The sequence below is a fragment of the Clinocottus analis genome, unplaced genomic scaffold (assembly GCF_023055335.1).
Source record: "Clinocottus analis isolate CAN_PGR_092001 unplaced genomic scaffold, fCliAna1.0.p SCAF_3, whole genome shotgun sequence".
NCBI lineage: Eukaryota > Metazoa > Chordata > Actinopteri > Perciformes > Cottidae > Clinocottus > Clinocottus analis.
Genome location: NW_027176042.1, coordinates 12,350,502 through 12,369,147, shown reverse-complemented (window position 1 = coordinate 12,369,147; position 18,646 = coordinate 12,350,502). Strand labels below are relative to the sequence as shown.

Here is an 18,646-nt window from a genome sequence, read left to right as displayed (position 1 = left end):
ATGCGTGGCCAATAGAACACATTCGATTTATTACATTATATTTTATACGTATTAATACTGTCAAGCCGACGTGGAGAGCTGAGGTACAAATACGTTTTATTGCACGGCGTTGCTCGACTACACAACCTCTGTGATCACGGTGGTCGCAGTAATATAGAACTCGCGAGTATGACACCTTGTCTTCACGGATATCCTTCCGCGAAGATGATGGTATTAGTGTAATTTTCTTGAGAAAAATATTTTGAATTTGTTCTCGTTTGAACAGATAATTACTAAAAAATAATGTTTTATAAAATAAATAAATAAAAATATTGATGAGCTTATGTTTTTGATACTCAATATTTCGAGGGCGGAGCGGATGGCACTACTTCTCGCCGTGCCTCCTCTTCCGGTCCTCTTTCCAGCTTCCCGTGCAACATGGTGAGTGTGGTTCAGCAGCTGCCGTGTGGCGAAAACAGAATTAACCGTCGTTTAATTTCATATTCACACATATTTCGCTCACATTATGTATTTTTGATCACACAGCTAAATTACAATGTGGGGGATAAAGCTTCGGCGTGACTTAAGTGTATTAAAAATGAAGTCTGGGCCTAATGCTAGCTGTTAGCATGCTAACCGTTTTTGTGCATGTGTTCCTGCGATCTAGCGACGTTAATGTTACTAATGTGCCGAGAAACTTAGCGGAGCCATGTGGGTTTAATATGCGTGTTGGTTTCACACGATGATGTTTACTAATCCGTCAGTTAAATACAATGTAAAGCTTAAAGTTATGTTTTGTGTTTTATGTGTTTCAATGGCTGCCGACTCGAGTCCCCGCAGCCATCACGTATACGATGCGCTGCTGGAGTGAGGTTTATAAGAGCCAAGAGTCACCCCGACAAACTGATGACAGATGTTTAATTTTAGGATGGAACTGCTTGAGTATTTAATATTCATAAATTGTTTTCCGTGGCCTCTTTTTTTCTTTATACTTTTCAACATTGAAGTGACTTGAAAGTGTAGTTTGTAGGGCTGGTTATTCAAAATCCAAATTAGTAAGAGGTACATTATTTCTAAGATTTCTACAAAATACTCTACGTTCGAAATGTGAAATAGTTTGCGTTTTAAATTTACACCAGTTTTTAGTACTTGACAGTTTGATGCCCACGTCTGTGTACACATAAGTACTCAAGAGAACGTTGCGGTTCAGTATTAAGCCCGAGTTGTCGGAATAAAATGTGTATCTTTATAACTATCATTTGTTTTATAGACTAAGAAAAGGAGGAATAACGGTCGTGCCAAGAAGGGTCGTGGCCATGTGCAGCCTATTCGCTGCACCAACTGTGCCCGCTGTGTCCCCAAGGACAAGGCTATCAAGAAGTTTGTCATCAGGAACATCGTGGAGGCGGCAGCCGTGAGAGACATCTCCGAGGCTAGTGTCTTTGACTGTAAGTGTATTTGCGTTTTTTTTCTGTCAAAAACATGTCTTTATTTTGACCCTGGTGGCATAATCCTCATTTTAACCGTTCTTATTTTCACTCTGCAGCCTACGTTCTGCCCAAACTCTATGTGAAGCTGCACTACTGTGTTAGCTGTGCCATCCACAGTAAAGTGGTGAGGAACCGCTCTTGTGAGGCCAGGAAGGACCGTACCCCACCACCCAGATTCAGGCCTGCTGTGAGTACCTTCTACTTACTGCATTGTACTCTTTGTACTATTGACTTATACAAAGTCCACCGTGAATCATTGAACTAGTTATAGCAGCAAAAGCACAGGTGAAACTAATACAATGAATTATGATTTTGTTCCCGTCAGGTGAGTCAGTAAGTATTGTGTTTGAACTGGCACACTTGAATGTAAAGTTACCTGTTCATCGGCCACTGTGAAATTTACATTGTTTTTCCCTCATTATTTTACAGGCTGGTGCACCAAGAGCTCCTCCTAAGCCCATGTAAAGCAGAATTTGAAGATGCAGTACACCTGAAGAATAAATTCACATCTTTACAAAAACTTGAATGTGTGAAGCTTATTGTTCTCAGTGAACCATTAGTTGTGTAGTATTAGGAAAGATAGGCCTGTCAAGTATTTTATTTGGAATAGACTTACAGTACAAAACTTACAGTAGTTTAAGATCAAATTATGCAAATGCATAATTATATCATGATGCATTAAAAAAGCCGTCCATTTACAGGTTGGGAAGGTTAACAAAGTTAATAAATTGAGGGGACAAATGGTGCAACATAAATATTTAAACACAAAATACCACAAAAGTAGAACTTTCTGAATTATACTATTAAAATGAAGACTGTTTATTTGGTTGTCCTTGTATCTAAAAGGGGTTGGTTAGGGGTTGGTTAAACAAACAGCATTGGTATTGCATGCATCAAGCTTAAAATCACAATACGGTTAGATGTTGCACATAAGAATACAAAACAATTTACACCCAAACTAAAATACAAATTCAGCAGGGGAGCCAGGTAATCAACTCTTTTTGTACAGTATTTGTTAAAATGGCGTCTGCAGAAAGTTTGGCAGATTCCACCTAGTTCTTTGGCTCTTGGGAAACTAAATCACCAAAATCATTTTGTTTTGATGGTCAATGGGGTGTAAAGTTGACACGTTTCTGGCCAAGGTCATTCACTTGTGGTATTAATTATACTCTAATAATAATTGTGATGCCCTTTATAACAACCGGGGCCAGCGCACATTTTCTATTGGAGAGTTAGACTTAAAATGTGAGTATTTCAACGAGAAAACAATGCAGAAAAGACCCCTGGCCAAAGGCACAATAGTAAAGTTTACTACAAAGAAGTCCCCAACAGGACAATCGTCACCATTGTGTAAATACCAGTGGTCGCCTAAATCACAATATACACAGTGAAGTACGATTTAATAGGATTGCTCAAAGCTTTTCTATTCTCGCAAACTCATGACATTTGATTGATTTGCAATGACATTGTTGGTGTTGAATCATTTAAAGTCACACTGTCAATGTTTCATAGACTTAAGTTGCAGGAATCTACATTGCAATCTTTTGACATGATTTAACAGTCTATTGTATTAAGGCAAGATAGTTTTATTTATATAATGAAGCAACTTTTATGTACTGGTGAGAAAATAGCCACGTTGTCTTTTAGATACTTTCTCTCTTAAAATCTAGCTTTTTAACCAATCAAAACAAATGCAGCTCCACTTAAAGAGCAACTTGAATAAATTCTTAAAACAAGTCAGTTGGGATTAAAAAAAATAATTTGAAAGGGAAACCCCAATTATTTTTTTTTTAATGTTTTCCTGCACAATTGTGGCGATAGCTCCTGGGGAAAAAAACTTAGCATTTATAAAGTGTTACTGACCGCAAGGAAAAGAGACAATATTTCTTTGCATCTTCTTCCTAATTCATACTGTATGTACAAATATCTTGAACTCATTTATTTTACCAATAACAGGAAAAAGTGCTCAACAGTAGAAAGTAGTGGTTCTTTGGTTCAGCCATGGGGGAACCATTATTTGGCACTATACAAATCACTCATGGCGATCTAAAACTAATGTTTTAATAAGTACTTTTTTTTTCTCTAAATAAAGACAATGTCAGAACTTCTTGGCATTTAGACCACTTACAAATGTGCGACTCCATACAGGACTGAGATTATGACAGAACCATGACCATAAATATCCATTTAAAGCTGGTTCAGTGGTTTCTGTCAAGCCTGCAAGACTTCTGAAAAGCAAAATTTCATGATGCTGCAAATTGCCAGTTATGTTAAACTCAAGGAAAATCTTATCCCAAATATTAATGGGCTTAAGTCAGCTGATGACTTGACCCCTTTTGATCTAAACGTTTGTCCCAAACCTACTTTTGTGGTTATTTACAAGGGAGATCATCTACCAATGTCTTGTTCAACAACACGATTTAAATGTTGATTTTTGTGCATAATTCTGTAATCTAGATGTTACACATTTTTCTGGTTAACAGTACAACTCAATGTCCTTAAGGTCCAATGTAAAGTTTCTACAACAACCATATATAATGTTTTAACTTGTAAACTGGTAAGGACAGAATCAAGGGCTGACGGTGTTCTCATAACTGACACATTTCTCTTCACACATTTAATTTCTGCACCATATAACCACAACAGGATATAATTTTAAAAAAAGTAATGTAAAATAAAATGTTTTTTGGGATTTAACCTGTGAAGACAGCAGTAAACCACTCACTTATGTTATAGCAGCATGCGCCAAATGCCATGCACATTTAGTCTTTGATAAATTAGCAGAAGTATTCTTTGTCAACACATGAAAATCAACCCAACTTTTGAGGAGTAGGAGAATATAAATATTGTGCAAAGCTAGAAGCCATAGACTGTCTAAAAAACCCTTTGAGTAAGTCAACTATTTCCAAACTCATGATCTCTAACATCTCTACAATGATCCGATTCAAGAGACGACAGTTGATAGGTCATGTCCCCCAGTCTGGCCAACAAGGTGTGATCATGGTGAAGAAAGGCACAATACAATGAGATAACACAAAATAATTTAAGAAGAAATAGATTAGTTGGTTTGCAGTTTTGATGTAGTTACAAGACGGAAAATATCAATTGACCTTTAACTCTTTAGTAATCTCTGAAATTGTGGCAGTGACATTTGTATTCATCTCCGTTTGAAAAAAACATTCCATCAGTTTTTCTCACATTTTAAGAGATATGTTCAGGTCATTAATGTCTTCCATAAAATAGTTTAATATAATCATAATATTCTGGCAGGGATCAGTGCAACAAAAGCAGTCATAGAAAAGAAAAACAAACATTTCATACACAGTGACTCATGGCATTCACACAAAGGCATTCATTCTCCACTTATTCAATTTGCTTCCATAAAACAAAAGGGTCTGTCACATGCACCCTTTTACACTAATCCTCTGTCACGCACGCACACGAACACGCACACACCTTTTAAAAACAAGAGTGCATTTATAGCTCACCAACAACCCCTCAAACATCTGTTCGTCTTGGACCTGGTTTTTGAGTTTGGTCTGCACTTCACTTCTCATTATAAAAAGCAATCTATTACAGAATGCAACCACATTGTGAAAAACTTTTGCAGAACATAACATTTGTTCGGGAATCATTTCATTGAATAAGTGCTTTTAGAACAAGTAGGTAAAATACAGATTTCATTGTAGGTGAGCCTATAAACTTCTATTATTGTATTTTATGTTATCTCTGTTAAAGTGCACAAGTAGGGACAGTTTTCAGGTTACGGACAAAAGTCAGGTTTGTCTACGGTAATTTGTGCATCGGATTTGAATCCTGAATTTTGGAGCAAGGCACATCTGCAGATTGAAAAAGTGCATTGGCTTTTCATCTACTATATAATACACTGAATTAAAAGTGCATTTACAATTGATTAATTGTTAAAGGTGAATTAAAAAAGATAACAAGGAATCCTATTGTAATATTATAAAACACACATGAGCTCACCAGTAAAGCTGGTACATGCTTACTGTACCAGTCCCAGTTTTAAATATTCATAATTCTCTTATGTGATCAGTGTCTTCAATAACTTGTGTGCAGACCAAACTCAGCCGGGTCCTTGTGTCAGTGTATCAACAGCTCTAGGTTGAGCAAGTTGACCACCCTTCCTCCTCAGTCAAGGATGTGCTCACCACGGACAATGTGTGAAGAAAATTCATAGCGGTCCTGGCTGCGGTGGCCACAGATGTTACACTCAAAAGGCTGGCGAAAACCGTGGCAGCCCATGTGGATGGTATACATGACATGATCCAGGAAAAGCACACGACAGTGCTCACAACGAAAAGAGCGCACAGCTCGCCCCTCCCCATCGACAACCCGAAACGACTCCCGAGAGGTGGAAGAGGCCGCTGGAGGTGAGCTTGGAGTTGGCGCAATGCCAGGGGGCCGTAGGACAGAGTGGCCTCCTCCTTCTCTTTTCACCTCCATATCTTTGGCGTGGCTAGGATTGTGTCTGTTCTGACTCCGGTGGTGTGCAACAGGAGGAGGTGCTGGATGATGGTTGTTGGAGTGTTGAAGATGGTGGCCGTTGTTACTCTGCAGGGTCGGAGTCAGAGCTGCACTGTTGCAAAGCTCATCTGGCATGCTTTCTGTATCCGTAGAGTCCTGGCAACCGTTGTTTGGTGAGGGTGCATGACTCCGGCTTGCAGGCAGATCTTCATGACCCTCTGCTGCCTCCCTCCCCCCAAAACCCGCGGCTCCCAGACCAGTCCCCGAGCAATCCATCCTTGGGCCTAGAGCGGTAGACATGTGAACGGAGCTGTGCATTGGCCTGAGTTCTGATAAAGATGAAGGGTGAGAGGTTGGAAGTTGTAGAGGCCTCATTGTGTCTGATACCCCTCCCCCTCCATTTCCTGCCACACCTGCATATTCTTCTCCCAGACCAGTAAAGTGCGGGGTTTCCAGTTCACCTGCGGGCATCTCCCCATCTTTATCCAAACCAGCGTTGAGCTCATAAGGTGCATCTGCAAGGTTGAGATGTATGTGCTTCTGTCCTGCAATAAAAAAACACGATCGTATGATACTGTATTATGGAAGTCTGGAATGAAAAAATAAATAAATACGGAGGCAAATTGCCCAGGTAATTTACCAGCCTGCAAAGTTATTTGGATCTAATGTTTGGAGGTTATGATGAATGAGTTCAAATTCAAAATCTAAATTTGTATTTATTTCATTTTTATTACAGGAAAATCCTGTTCCTCCTCACAGGTTGCGGGACTGGAGTCAATACACCGAAAAAGCATTTGAGTTACGGTGCTTTTGTGTTTAATAAGGTTTATGACGATAAGGTTTTATCACCACTGTTTCACTGTTAGACCACAGCTGTTCTACACCAGCTGTGTGTAACTGCAATTAATAAACCTCAAAACAAAGCACCAAAATTCCCTTATTCACTTTGACATTTGGTTTGAATCTACAGCCAATCACACAGCTTAGATACAGAAAAAATGAGAAACCCTTTGGTTACATCTGGCACAAAAAGATCAGTAGTACTATGTATGTGGTGTCCAATTTAACCAATTAAATCTGCTTTCAGTTTCCTCAACTTGCCCACACTGAGATCAATTGCTCACCTACAAATTTTTGTGGTGTGGATCTCTTGCGTTTCGTGATGCTGTTGGCGAGTCGATCGATAAATGCCATCTTGTCTGAGGTGGGTTGCAGTAGAGAATCTGGTAAAAACTCTAGCTCTCTCATCTCCTCTCCTGCACAGAGTACAAACAAATTGTAATGTTATTTTGGGGGTTTTATTTTTACCCAGACAGCATTTATCCCAAATGTTTAAGTTTTGTGCTAGTTTTTAACGTTTGGACAGAAGAGAAACTAAGTGAGGGGTCGTATGGATTACCTTACTAATGAGGTAGACTAGATTTCTACACTAGATGCCACTCCAAATCCCTTTGGAGACTGATATTTACAACACCATACAATCATGTTTTAGATATTGTCTTATCTGAGAAAATGTTGCTCTTCTGACATGTCACCTCCATGAATGTCAAGAAACTGTACCTGGATTCTGTACACCGGAGGGCTGATGTGACTCCAGACTCTGTAAATAGCTGTGGCAGCGCTCACGATGCTCCTCCAGGGTGCTCTGCTGCTTGTAACTCCGACCACAGTAACTGCACTTATATGGCTTCCCTACAGTTGGAGAGGACACTGCAGACAAGTGGGAGGATGCATTATTATTGTCACATTACTGTACACTATTATAAGAAGAAAATCAGTCAGGATTGAAGTGTTCCTACCTGCATGCGTGCGAAGGTGGCCAGTAAGCGCATCTCGTCTTCGACAGGCATAGCTGCAAAAGGGACATTTAAAGGGCTTCTCCCCTGAGTGCAGCTTGATGTGGCGGAGCAGGTTACCCTTTTGAGTAAAGGAGGCGCCACACTGATTACACTGGAATGGTCGCTCACCTGAGGATAGATCAAACCTGTCAACCCAACATGTTTGATTAAATCTATAGTTTCTGGTGCATTGGGCCAAGTATGTTCTTGTTATTTCACTCTAATTCAATGGCAGTGCACCAAGGCATTAAACATAGTATCCATCGTCAGAACAGCTTTTTTTTGCCACTCAGTCTTGATTAATGGCCAGGGTTCAACTCTGCACAGTCAACATGTTCAGTTCTTGAGTCAACTGATCAGTCACCTGTATGGCTGCGTTTGTGCACCATGAGGACATTAGGCCCGATGCAGATCATTCCACAGATGTCACACTTAAGCTTTCCATTTGGCAGTCTGGTTGCGCCAGCTTGCAAGGTTTCAGGGTTGGAGAGCTCCCTGTAGCCTCCGACAGCCTCAGATCCCTGGTCTGGACCTTCATCCTCTACCCGCTCCCCTTTTTCATCTTCAGTACTACGACCTGGGTCTTCATCACTGTACAGCTCCACTTTAATGGAGTTGGCTACAGAGACACAAGCAAAGATAAAGAAGGCCCTACATTTTATTATTTGTCAACCAGTTGTCAGACTTAAGAGAAAGAGACACCAGAGTGTGCACAGTCTTACATTTTATTTATAAACAATAGTAATGTCTAACATGCATACAATTAGATGTATTAAGGGAAATCTGAATAATTCATTAATTATAAAAATGGCTGTATATGTGTGCACAACATTTGACATATCACAGTAAGAGAATATGTTATTATATGTCCCATAATATACTGGGTGCTAAAACCGAAATTACTTTCAGGAATAATTACGATTTTAGGATTTTTTTTAACCATTAACGTAACATTCTGTTTTGTTGGATTCACTTGTTTTTTCACTGACCACTGAGGGAGCGACTAGGGGAAGCATTCTTGCTGTTTGGGGTGCTCACTGTTGGACCTCCAAGGGCCCCAGAAAACTCTCTTTCCATTGAAGAGTCTCTACTAACTGCAACCAAAAAGAAAACAAAAGCAGGATGTCATTTAAACAACATGTCAACTACTATAGGAAGGTATGTCTGTAAAAGAAAAAGAAAAACAATTCCTACCTGATAAGCGAGACTGCCCATTGCAGTCATCAACATCCATACTAGTTCAAGCTGAATACTGAAATGACAGTTATGTAAGATGTTATGAATGATCTCTTTTACACATTTATTCAGGCACCAATTTACTCAAAAACAACAAAACATCACGTCAACCCCCATTATTACAACAGTGAAACATAGCTACAATAGTTACAGGTAGAGGTCCAATTGAAGACTACATTATAAAATGAAAACCAATGTTGCACGTCATGTTAAATTGGAATTGCTTGAGGCATAATTCAAAGGGGTTCAGGATAAGAATACGAAAATGTTATATCAAACACCTTCATCTACCTAAAAAAAGAAGCTAAAACCACGAGCTAACTACCATACATTCTGAACTGCAACCATGTTAACTGTAACACATGCCCCTGACGCTAACAATACATGTGTTGAAAATTAGTGTTAGCTGACGTCAGTTAATGAATCATACAAGAACATATTCAGGCGTCAATGACTAACTAGCTAAGTAAGCACCAGCTCGAACATGAGCGGCCATGGATCAGCTGATTGACTCGGTTTCATTTAACGTCAGGTTGACCCATGAAAACATCGAAAAAGTAACTTGATGTTAAACCAAGCTGACCTAACGTGAGGCTCATCTTGCACAAATCAGAGTATATATTTTGAGAGAAAACCTGTTTACTTTGTCCTTTACATAACGGTGGCATTGAGGTAACCTAAGTTCACAGGTCGGCCTCGGTGGCTAACGTTAGCTCACTGTATGTGATGGAAATTACCGTTAGCCAAGTTAGCCAAACTCAACACTGCAACAACACACCAGTCTGTCATCCTCGACAGCTTGTGTGAACTAAAAACCATGGCGCAAAGTAACAGCTCAGTAACATGGCAAATGGCGCAATACAGATGACGCTGACTTCTGACATCAATTGACTGACTGACACTAAATTGGACATTCAAGTCTCTGCGACGTCTTGTTTATCGCTAGCACAACAAACGGACGTTAGCCTGAACTGTCTAAGCTAGCTAGCCGCCACTCAGTGTTTCTTAAACGGTTGCTATGACACCCACCCCCTCCCTGGTGCTATGACTAGCCAGCTAGCGGTTAGCTCGCTAGCTCGCTCTACCTGAAGCCAGGCGCTGACGTTGACAACGCAACACAGCAGAGGTAGTCAACTGTGAAAAAGTACTTTTTAAGTTGTCTAGTTATCCCAGTGACTGTTGCATTACCTCTCCCTGTCAGGGCCGTTTCAGTTATGGTATTCTGTATTTTCATCTGCCTGTTTATGACGGCAGCATCTCCCGGCAGCGTTTACCTCCAGCTCCAAACAATTTCCGGTTAACCAACAGCAGTGAACCATATTAACGCTACATGGCCCACTAATCTGTACCAAATCTAACATTGATTTACGTGTATTCAGCTCGTAACGTTGCACACATACACAATATAATAAATAATGACGTTGTTGTGTTTTAATTAAGACAGTGCAGCTGTGCTTAAAGCTGCAGTAGACAACATTTGTTTCTGGTCACAGTTTCAAAGTTTTTAATCAAATGACTCCATGAACTACCGTATGTAGTTGTACACACACAATTTGTGAGTATTTTGCAAATACGTCACTGCAATTTTGTATTGTCTGAAAGCTTAACTTTCCTCCCTATGTGTTATATCCTGGGCCACAGAAGAGGAACTCAACAGCCATCGCTATCTGTCCACTCCAGCATGTTTGAACTGAGTTTTGTTTTATGTTCAGAACAAAGCAGTGTTAAGTTAAAAGTAGGGATTGGTATCATTGACATGTAGAGTCAAACTAGTTTTATAGTTTTATTTTATCTTTACAAAAGCCAGTTGTGCAAGAACCTTGTTGAACAATTTATTAAAGTATTACATAAGTCTGAAAATGGCTGATCAAAGAATAAGTCAACACATTTTTGCTACTCAAGAGTTTTCAACAGTCTAGGGTGTTTTAAACAATACCCCAAACAATTAAAGCTCTTTAGTCAGATAATGTTGAACATTCTAAAATTGTAAATATACCAGCAGGGCAGTTGCTTAAAAAAAAGACAAGTTAATACAATATAATAGTTAAGATACATTTACCCCCAATGTTGCCTGGTTAAGACATCCATTACATTATATTTGTGTTTCGAGAGGCCACTAGAGACAGTTTAAAGGATTAAGTTGAGCGTACAGGCCAATACCACATACTCTGATTTAAACGAAGTACTCTATATTTCATAAACAAGAGCTAGGTGAATGTATATTACTGATACATGTTTTGCTTCGGGCTTATTTAATTACTTGAATAAAGGAAACTCCTTTTCATATGGTTCCAAGTCTAGAACGAACACAATTACGCATCCATGGTATTTTCATGCAAAATTGTGTTAACAAATAAGCATGCTCCTCTTGCTATTTAACTTTCATCACCAACAATGATTTTTCTTTTAATAATTATATTTTCCTTTTGTGCCAAATAATGATAAATAAATAAATATTGTATTTTCCTACTGCGCCAACGCACAATAGGAAACTAGAATGACGTAAACATATACAACAGTATCGTTTTTGTGAACATCAGTCTTCCGGTTAGATGACAGGTCAGATGACAGTAGACAGAAGACATTAAGCTGTTTAACTTCTTATACACCAATCACAGTATCTTCTCAGATCATCTTTCTGTGATCACAATGTGTTCAGATGATGCTGTTATTGAATATCTATGTTATTATCATCACGTTACATTTACAAACGTCCTTGAATCAGTTGAAACCCAGACTTGTTAATATGAATGACTCTAAAACAAATCCCTGCTGATTGTGACCTGAAGGTCATTCAGGAAAAGTCTAAAAATGCTGGCATACAGAAACTCGCTGGGACGCATAAAGAGTGACCTCTGCTGTACAACTTGCCCACAATGCGCGTCCATGTCAGTTATGACGTATTCGCTGGTTTTACGACGGTGTGCTTACACAATGACAGTTTCCGTCAGTTTGACTTGCAAATCGTAACCGCGTAGAGCGAGCGTTTTTTCTTCTCCCTTTCCAATTACAGCTGGGACCTCAATTTCAGAATTCCAAACCATCGATCGATATCGTTTACAATACCAGATACAGAAAGAGACATTTTTTTTGATAAATACAAGTTGTACTTAAACTCTGAACTTCCAGCTCGAGGCCCAGCAGAGACCTCGAGCGGCAGCTCGGAAAAGTTTGTTGTTGTCACGTGATGTGAGACGAATGTGGCGATAAAAGTTTGCTTAGATAGTCAAAGTAGGCGGCGTTCTTTAATATTAACACATTTTGAATACAACATTCACCAAAATGCCTCAACCGAAACATCGAAAGATTGCCGTGATAGGTTACAGATCTGTAGGTGAGTAAACACACGAGCTCGTGCACAGCTAATGTTGGTTAGCTAGCTAACGAGCTAACGTCCTGGCTTTGTTTTCCTCATCGGTTTCTCTGACTCACAGAAGCAACTTTGTCTCGCCAGTGTTTATATTCCTTTGTGCCACGTCTGCTTGATGAATTACACGGACATCAATTATCGTGTTGTGTTGCTTAAGCCATCTGGTACTATCGTTAAGTTGGTGGTAACGTGTTATGTGAAAACACATTTAGCGGTGACGTCCTGCTACAGAGCCCATCGGTGTGGGTCGAAACTTGTAGTCCACCATGTTTTAAGAAAAGCTTGTAACCATATTCGATCCCCAACCAAGATGTTAATGTTTTAAAATGTCCTTACTATGCCCAAATGATATCAGCCATCACATTCTGTGTTAACTGTATTGAATGTGTCTGTATTGCCATTACGGTTGTAATATACTTATCACACAATTTACTCTGATTGTAGCATCACCTTTAAACCGTGCCTCCGGAGCATATTAAGGTCACACATTTTGATCAATTTGAAGAAGTATGTGACCCCGAGATGCTCAACTGATCAAGGATATTCACAGCTATGTTGCAAGAAACTTTAGTGTGTCTGAAGAGTACTGTCTCTTCACCTGTGAGTGTGTCGATCCTTTTGGTCTGTATTGTCTAGTTCATCCTCGAGCGTCACATAATTTGAAAGCTCACAGATTTCCGTCCACCACAGCATTATCATGTTGTGTCACCCTATCTAAATACTACAGCTCTGCTAGTATGTGCTTTACGTAGTAAGAGCAAAAGCTTTACCAGAGCAGTATAGCTGAAAATCCTGATCACCTCACATAATTGAATCTGTCACCCACTTTGATGATTTACGATAGAATATATACAATTCAGTTGATGAACTCACACTTACATTTCAATGCATATTTATTAAATAACTGTTTTCAAATGATATTTAAATGGTTGGTAATTTTAAATATATTTTTGGAATCCCTTGGAGTGCCTTCAGGTACCACCAGGGTACCATTTAAGTACCACTGATGTAGAGAAGTATTACAGAATGGTAGTCAAACAACTATGTTTTGTTTCTTTTCCCTGCACAGGAAAGTCATCTCTTACGATACAGTTTGTGGAAGGACAGTTTGTTGACTCGTATGACCCCACCATCGAAAACAGTATGTTTGATTAGATTGTTTATAAGATACTGCAGCATAAAACATCACACTGGTTTTTGCATAATGTAGAAAAGAAATGTTTCATTAAACGAGTTGATCACTCTCCCCAGCCTTCAACAAACTGGTCAACGTGAATAGTCAAGACTTTAATCTTCAACTGGTGGATACAGCTGGACAGGTAAGTTGTTCATTTCCTACCACCATACCTAATACAACCGCTAAACCTATGGTTTTTAAATCAACACATCATAGCATTTGAACTGATCTGTTAAATCCTCATATTTAACTCCGGGTTAAATCATTGGTTTGTAGCGTGAAGCAAGACATGATGGAGACTATTTAGCATTACTTGGACAGTTAATGTGGCAAGTCAGCTTTATCAACCATGCCTCACCGCCCATACTACTTAGCTGTCACTGTGCTAACTTGAGCCGGAATAATGGCGTGTAATCTTGATGCGACTGTCAAGTCTATTTTGATTGAATGATTATTCTAGAGGCGATAGTCTTATATGTCTGATTCCATTTTATTGTGTGTCGTGTTTGGTAATCGTCATACCCAATAAGATGTCTCCCTTCGGTTTGTAGGATGAGTACTCAATTTTTCACCAATCCCACTCAATGGACATCCATGGTTATGTCCTTGTCTATGCAGTGACTTCCAATAAGAGGTAAGTAAGTGTATGGTTGTGTTTTGACGTATGTATGAATGATTCATATGCTGTTAAAAAGTCTTAAAACACTATATTGAACAACATTATATGTTTTACAATTGATGCTAGCTAACTAGTCTTCCCATTCATAATGCAAAAATCCTAAACTACATAAATGTACAAGGGTGCCTGTTGTGTACTTATACCATCAGTTTAATTTCTAATGCCAAATAAATAGGTTTTAGTTTTGGGGTTATATTCAACTTCATTGTGGGCTTGTTTGCCCATTGCTCGAACAAAATACTTCAAAGTGAAGGGTTCTTTAAACTATCTTTGTATTAGAATATTTAGTAACATCCAGGTTAGAGTTGCTTACTGACTGCCTTTCTCACAGCTGTGTTTGTCTTTGTTCAGTTTTGAAGTTGTTCAGATTCTACATGACAAGCTGCTAGACATGGTTGGAAAGATTCAGTAAGTTTTGTTGGATCCTTAAAATTCAATGGTTGAATTGCATTATTTTTTTGTGCAAGTAATTTTGTTTTCATCCAGCCATTTTTTTCCCTTTTATTTATAGGGTCCCAACTGTTCTTGTCGGAAACAAAAAAGATCTCCACATGGAAAGGTAATCAATATTATTGAAATAAAAACCACAATTTAAACAACAAAAAACCTCACTGAGAATACAACAATAAAGACACTTTTAATGATGTGTGTAAATGATAAGCCCAGTGATAATTTTTCTTAGTGTCCAAACCAACAATGTATTGCGTGTGTAGCCAAATATACAGTCGTCCCTCGCTATAACGCGGTTCACCTTTCATGGACTGGCTGTTTCGCGGATTTTTTTAAATAATTTTTTTAACAGTACAGTATGAACGCGCATTGTGTTCTGCGCCCTCATTAAGCTAAGGGACTGTACTGTACACCTTGTCAATCAGTCTCCTCCGTGCAGTGTCTCCTGTAATACGTCCGGATAAAAAGTCAGAGGACCTCGTAGATTGATCATTAAAAGGAAATTTGTCAAACATGTTTGGGCTTATTTTTTTAAATCCGCGAAACTTTGAGAGTGTTTCAATAAGAGAGAAAATGTTAATGCCTGTCTGAGAAAAGTGTATAAAGGTGTGTTTTAAGGGGTTTTACGGCCTTAAAACATGTACAATAACGGTAAAAAAATAAAGCTGACTACTTTGCGGATTTCGTTTATCGCGGGTTATTTTTGGAACGGATCCCCGCGATAAACAAGGGACTACTGTAATATAAAAGGTGTTTTCTGAAAGTGAAGTTTTGTTTAATTTTTCCCCCCAGGGTTATCAAGCCAGAGGAGGGAAAGAAACTTGCCGATTCCTGGGGTGCTGCATTCATGGAGTCCTCAGCTAAGGAGAATGAGGTAATGATGTCTCTTTGAATAAAACATCGGTACTTGTGTACCGTGCTGCGAACAGATTGGGTCCAATCTACATCATGGTCAAACCGTACACCCCAGCCTGTTCACTTTGCTCGGGTTCTGCCAATCGGCTTGTAGCTTTGTCACTGCGAGCTAAACACTTAACAAAGTCACAACTATTTGCTGTCCCGGCTCCTCAAGGTGGAATGAGCTCCTCGTTTACATCAGGAAAGCAGAAAGTCTCTACGTCTTCTGTCGCAAACTAAAAACACATCTTTTTTTACTATACTTTGAATAAAGAAAGTAGCACTTAAATGGCATTTACTTATAGCACTTTGTATTTGAACATTATTGAAGAAATTGTACTATCTGGATTTTTGTTATTCTGAGTTTGTAGTCATATTTGAATGCACTTATTGTAAGTCGCTTTGGATAAAAGCATGAGCTAACTGAAACGTTATGAATTCCAACTCATCCTTCAGTCCTCATATTCATTCTGACACGGTCACACTCTGATGACGATATTCTTGAAATGCAGACTGCTGTGGAGGTTTTCAAGCGGATCATTTTGGAGATGGAGAAAGCTGATGGAAATGCACCCCCAGAGGAGAAGAAGTGTGCTCTGATGTAAAAGTACAGGACATCAGAAGGCTCATTTGCTGAAGACAGGAGCCACAACTTCACCAGCTTGCCAATCGTGATCTCACCGACACCAAGACACCGCAGTGGAACTTTTCTGCTCAAATGTGATATCTTATTGATTTGCATAGCAAGTCAACTGCCTGGCCAGTTGATAAACTATCCCACTAATTGTAACCAAAGGCCAGAAGTTTATAAGAGCAAGATTCATCTTTGTTTTAGACAAAGAAGCACAGTCGGTGAACACTATCTTCAAATATTGAAACGTTATCTATATTTTGGTAAAATCTGAATTTTTCAACCAACTGATCAGAAAACACATTATTGCCAAACATATTGGTCCCAATTCTTTTCTTTTTCTTTTTTTTGTCAACATATTATGTTAATAACTAGTAAATGGGATGTTGGAGACTCTTTAAGAAGTTGAGTTAATGTACATTCGGGCTGGTTAATCTTATTAAGAACCGGTATTATTTCATATGATGGAGAGTCAAAGTTCACATTGCTTTAAATGTGATGTTAAAATGTCAGTCTCTCTCCTAAATGGTGGATTTCCTTGGAATACCCTGGCATGAGATTTCACACACACAATTTACTGGTTTCACAGTTCTTCTCACTGTAATTTTCATCAACTTCTCTTCAGGTATCTTTCCCCAATGAACTTCTGAGCTGCATCTTCACGATGGAGAAATCTATTTGTAACAACTCGCATTTTAAGCTCTTCTGCTAAGAAGATTAGACTAATCCTCTGTTTCTACAGTTAAGTTTATCCTTATCGACTGTATTAAGGACGTTATCTTATGGACAACCATCAGAGAAATTTAGTATAGTTTGAACTAGATCTTTGATATTTACCAGTTATGGCCTTTTTATACAATAAAAATAGTCTTAGAAAAAAGGTTTGATACTATTGGTTATATTTTGAGTGGTGCTGGTTTGCTCTTCCTTCAATATCCTGAGTATATTCTTAAAAGTGCGTTATAAATATGAACATTGTTGAGTTGCAATTTTTTGAAATTGCATTTGAACACTGCCCAAGAAGTGGCTGGAGGATACAGAGTTAGATTAGCAATCTTTGAACTCATGGCTTTGATCTGATTGTTTATGCAGGCTTGATAAAACCAAGCCAGGAAGGCATGCTGTCCAGAATATTGTGGACTTTCATGACCACTGTCAGAAGCTTAAGATCCTTCATGACTTTTTTTTTATTTATTTTTTTAGATCCTGTAGCCTTACAAAGATGTGACACCGTGTGGATTTTCCCTCAGAATCCTCATGTTGTACCTGTAGTGGATAATTGTAACTTTGTATCACATGCTTTGCTGATTAAGTAGTTGATTGACGATGATGATGATGATGGTTAAACAGAAGCTGGTGATGCTGTGTCTGATGCCTTAAAGTTCCTCAAACTCCCTTATCTGCTTCCCTACATGACCCACGGTGCTTTTAAAGTTTTTTTCTTTTTCTTCTGTTCACTTGATACCATGGTGCAGGTGGTGTGCACCTGAACACCAATATGCCCTTGTGGGTCGATGTTAATTCAGAAATCTTGCTGTAAACAGTTTTGTATATAAATAAATCTGTTACTCATTTGATGTGCTGATTTTGGCTAAGTTATTCAGGTAGTTAATATTTACAAAAAGCAAGATCACCCACAGTATTGTTGTATATGCTGATGTACGACAATAACTTCCCATTGGTCTTCCACACATTATTAAAGTGCATACAAGGCATCATAATAAGGGCGTTATTTTATGAATGACTTAAGTCATTAAATTGTGGTGCATACCAGAGAAAGAATTATTTGTATAATTGATTATAGACATTCACTGATTGCTCAAAATGATCGCGTAGGAACAAGAGTTTACGTTCCACAATTTCAAATTAATTCAGGGAATATGATTACAGATAAATTATCAAAACAGCTGTACAGAAGTGTGTGTGTGTTGTAATATATCTGGAAATGCTGGACACAACCTAATAGTCAAATGAAGAAAGAGTAAATTGCAACAATGGGTGAGAGGCTGCATGGAAATGGATTTAGATACTCGATACTTTGGACAAATGGAGATACGGTGTGGGGAACTCAGAGGGGTAATACATTTCTAATTACACCCAACTATTTAGAAGAATATTTATTCTCCCTGTTCACCAAGAGAGTCCGGTTTTACTGCTTACTCATGAGCTTAGAGTAGTGTGATACCCTGATTGTTTGAGAACACTCTCTGGTTCCCACTTTGGAAGATGGCAACCCAGGACACCCAGGTCTGCCAGTCCATGGGCACTGTTTTCCACCACCTGATGATGTTCCCCGTCCGAGTTGGCTGCTCCCCACCCCCGCTGATAACAGCCTGGGGTAGGCCCTGCTTTCCCTTCCTGAGCTGTCAGATGTCCTCCATGGGTTGCCGCCACGACAGGCACCGATGACC

The 18,646-nt window shown here is 39.0% G+C and overlaps 3 protein-coding genes across 8 annotated transcripts; 2 read left to right on the top strand and 1 right to left on the bottom strand.

The window, feature by feature from the left end:
- Window positions 1-386: 386 nt before the first annotated feature.
- LOC137796519 (small ribosomal subunit protein eS26) lies at window positions 387-1,995 on the top strand. Its single transcript, XM_068594497.1, has 4 exons — window positions 387-420; window positions 1,250-1,427; window positions 1,526-1,656; window positions 1,899-1,995. Exons 1-4 carry the CDS (start codon window positions 418-420, stop codon window positions 1,932-1,934), a joined length of 348 nt encoding a protein of 115 aa, XP_068450598.1. The 5' UTR covers window positions 387-417; the 3' UTR covers window positions 1,935-1,995.
- Window positions 1,996-2,161: 166 nt separating this feature from the next.
- On the bottom strand, window positions 2,162-10,350 carry LOC137796724 (zinc finger protein Eos-like). 6 transcript variants are annotated; one of them, XM_068594818.1, is made up of 8 exons: window positions 10,220-10,350; window positions 8,990-9,047; window positions 8,785-8,889; window positions 8,160-8,414; window positions 7,757-7,924; window positions 7,518-7,667; window positions 7,082-7,213; window positions 2,162-6,502 (listed from the first exon to the last, which is right to left on the bottom strand). In XM_068594818.1, the coding sequence occupies exons 2-8, from the start codon at window positions 9,027-9,029 to the stop codon at window positions 5,622-5,624; spliced, it is 1,731 nt and encodes a 576-aa protein (XP_068450919.1). In that variant the 5' UTR covers window positions 9,030-9,047; window positions 10,220-10,350; the 3' UTR covers window positions 2,162-5,621. The 6 variants fall into 6 exon arrangements, with proteins under 6 accessions (XP_068450919.1, XP_068450920.1, XP_068450922.1 ...); XM_068594819.1 differs by lacking the exon at window positions 10,220-10,350 and adding an exon at window positions 9,769-9,991; XM_068594821.1 differs by lacking the exon at window positions 10,220-10,350 and having other exon boundaries at window positions 2,162-6,286; window positions 6,371-6,502; window positions 8,990-9,760.
- Window positions 10,351-11,977: 1,627 nt separating this feature from the next.
- Window positions 11,978-17,812, top strand: rhebl1 (Ras homolog, mTORC1 binding like 1). Its single transcript, XM_068595314.1, has 8 exons — window positions 11,978-12,365; window positions 13,471-13,542; window positions 13,653-13,720; window positions 14,130-14,212; window positions 14,609-14,665; window positions 14,769-14,816; window positions 15,500-15,581; window positions 16,117-17,812. The coding sequence occupies exons 1-8, from the start codon at window positions 12,314-12,316 to the stop codon at window positions 16,207-16,209; spliced, it is 555 nt and encodes a 184-aa protein (XP_068451415.1). The 5' UTR covers window positions 11,978-12,313; the 3' UTR covers window positions 16,210-17,812.
- Window positions 17,813-18,646: the final 834 nt, after the last annotated feature.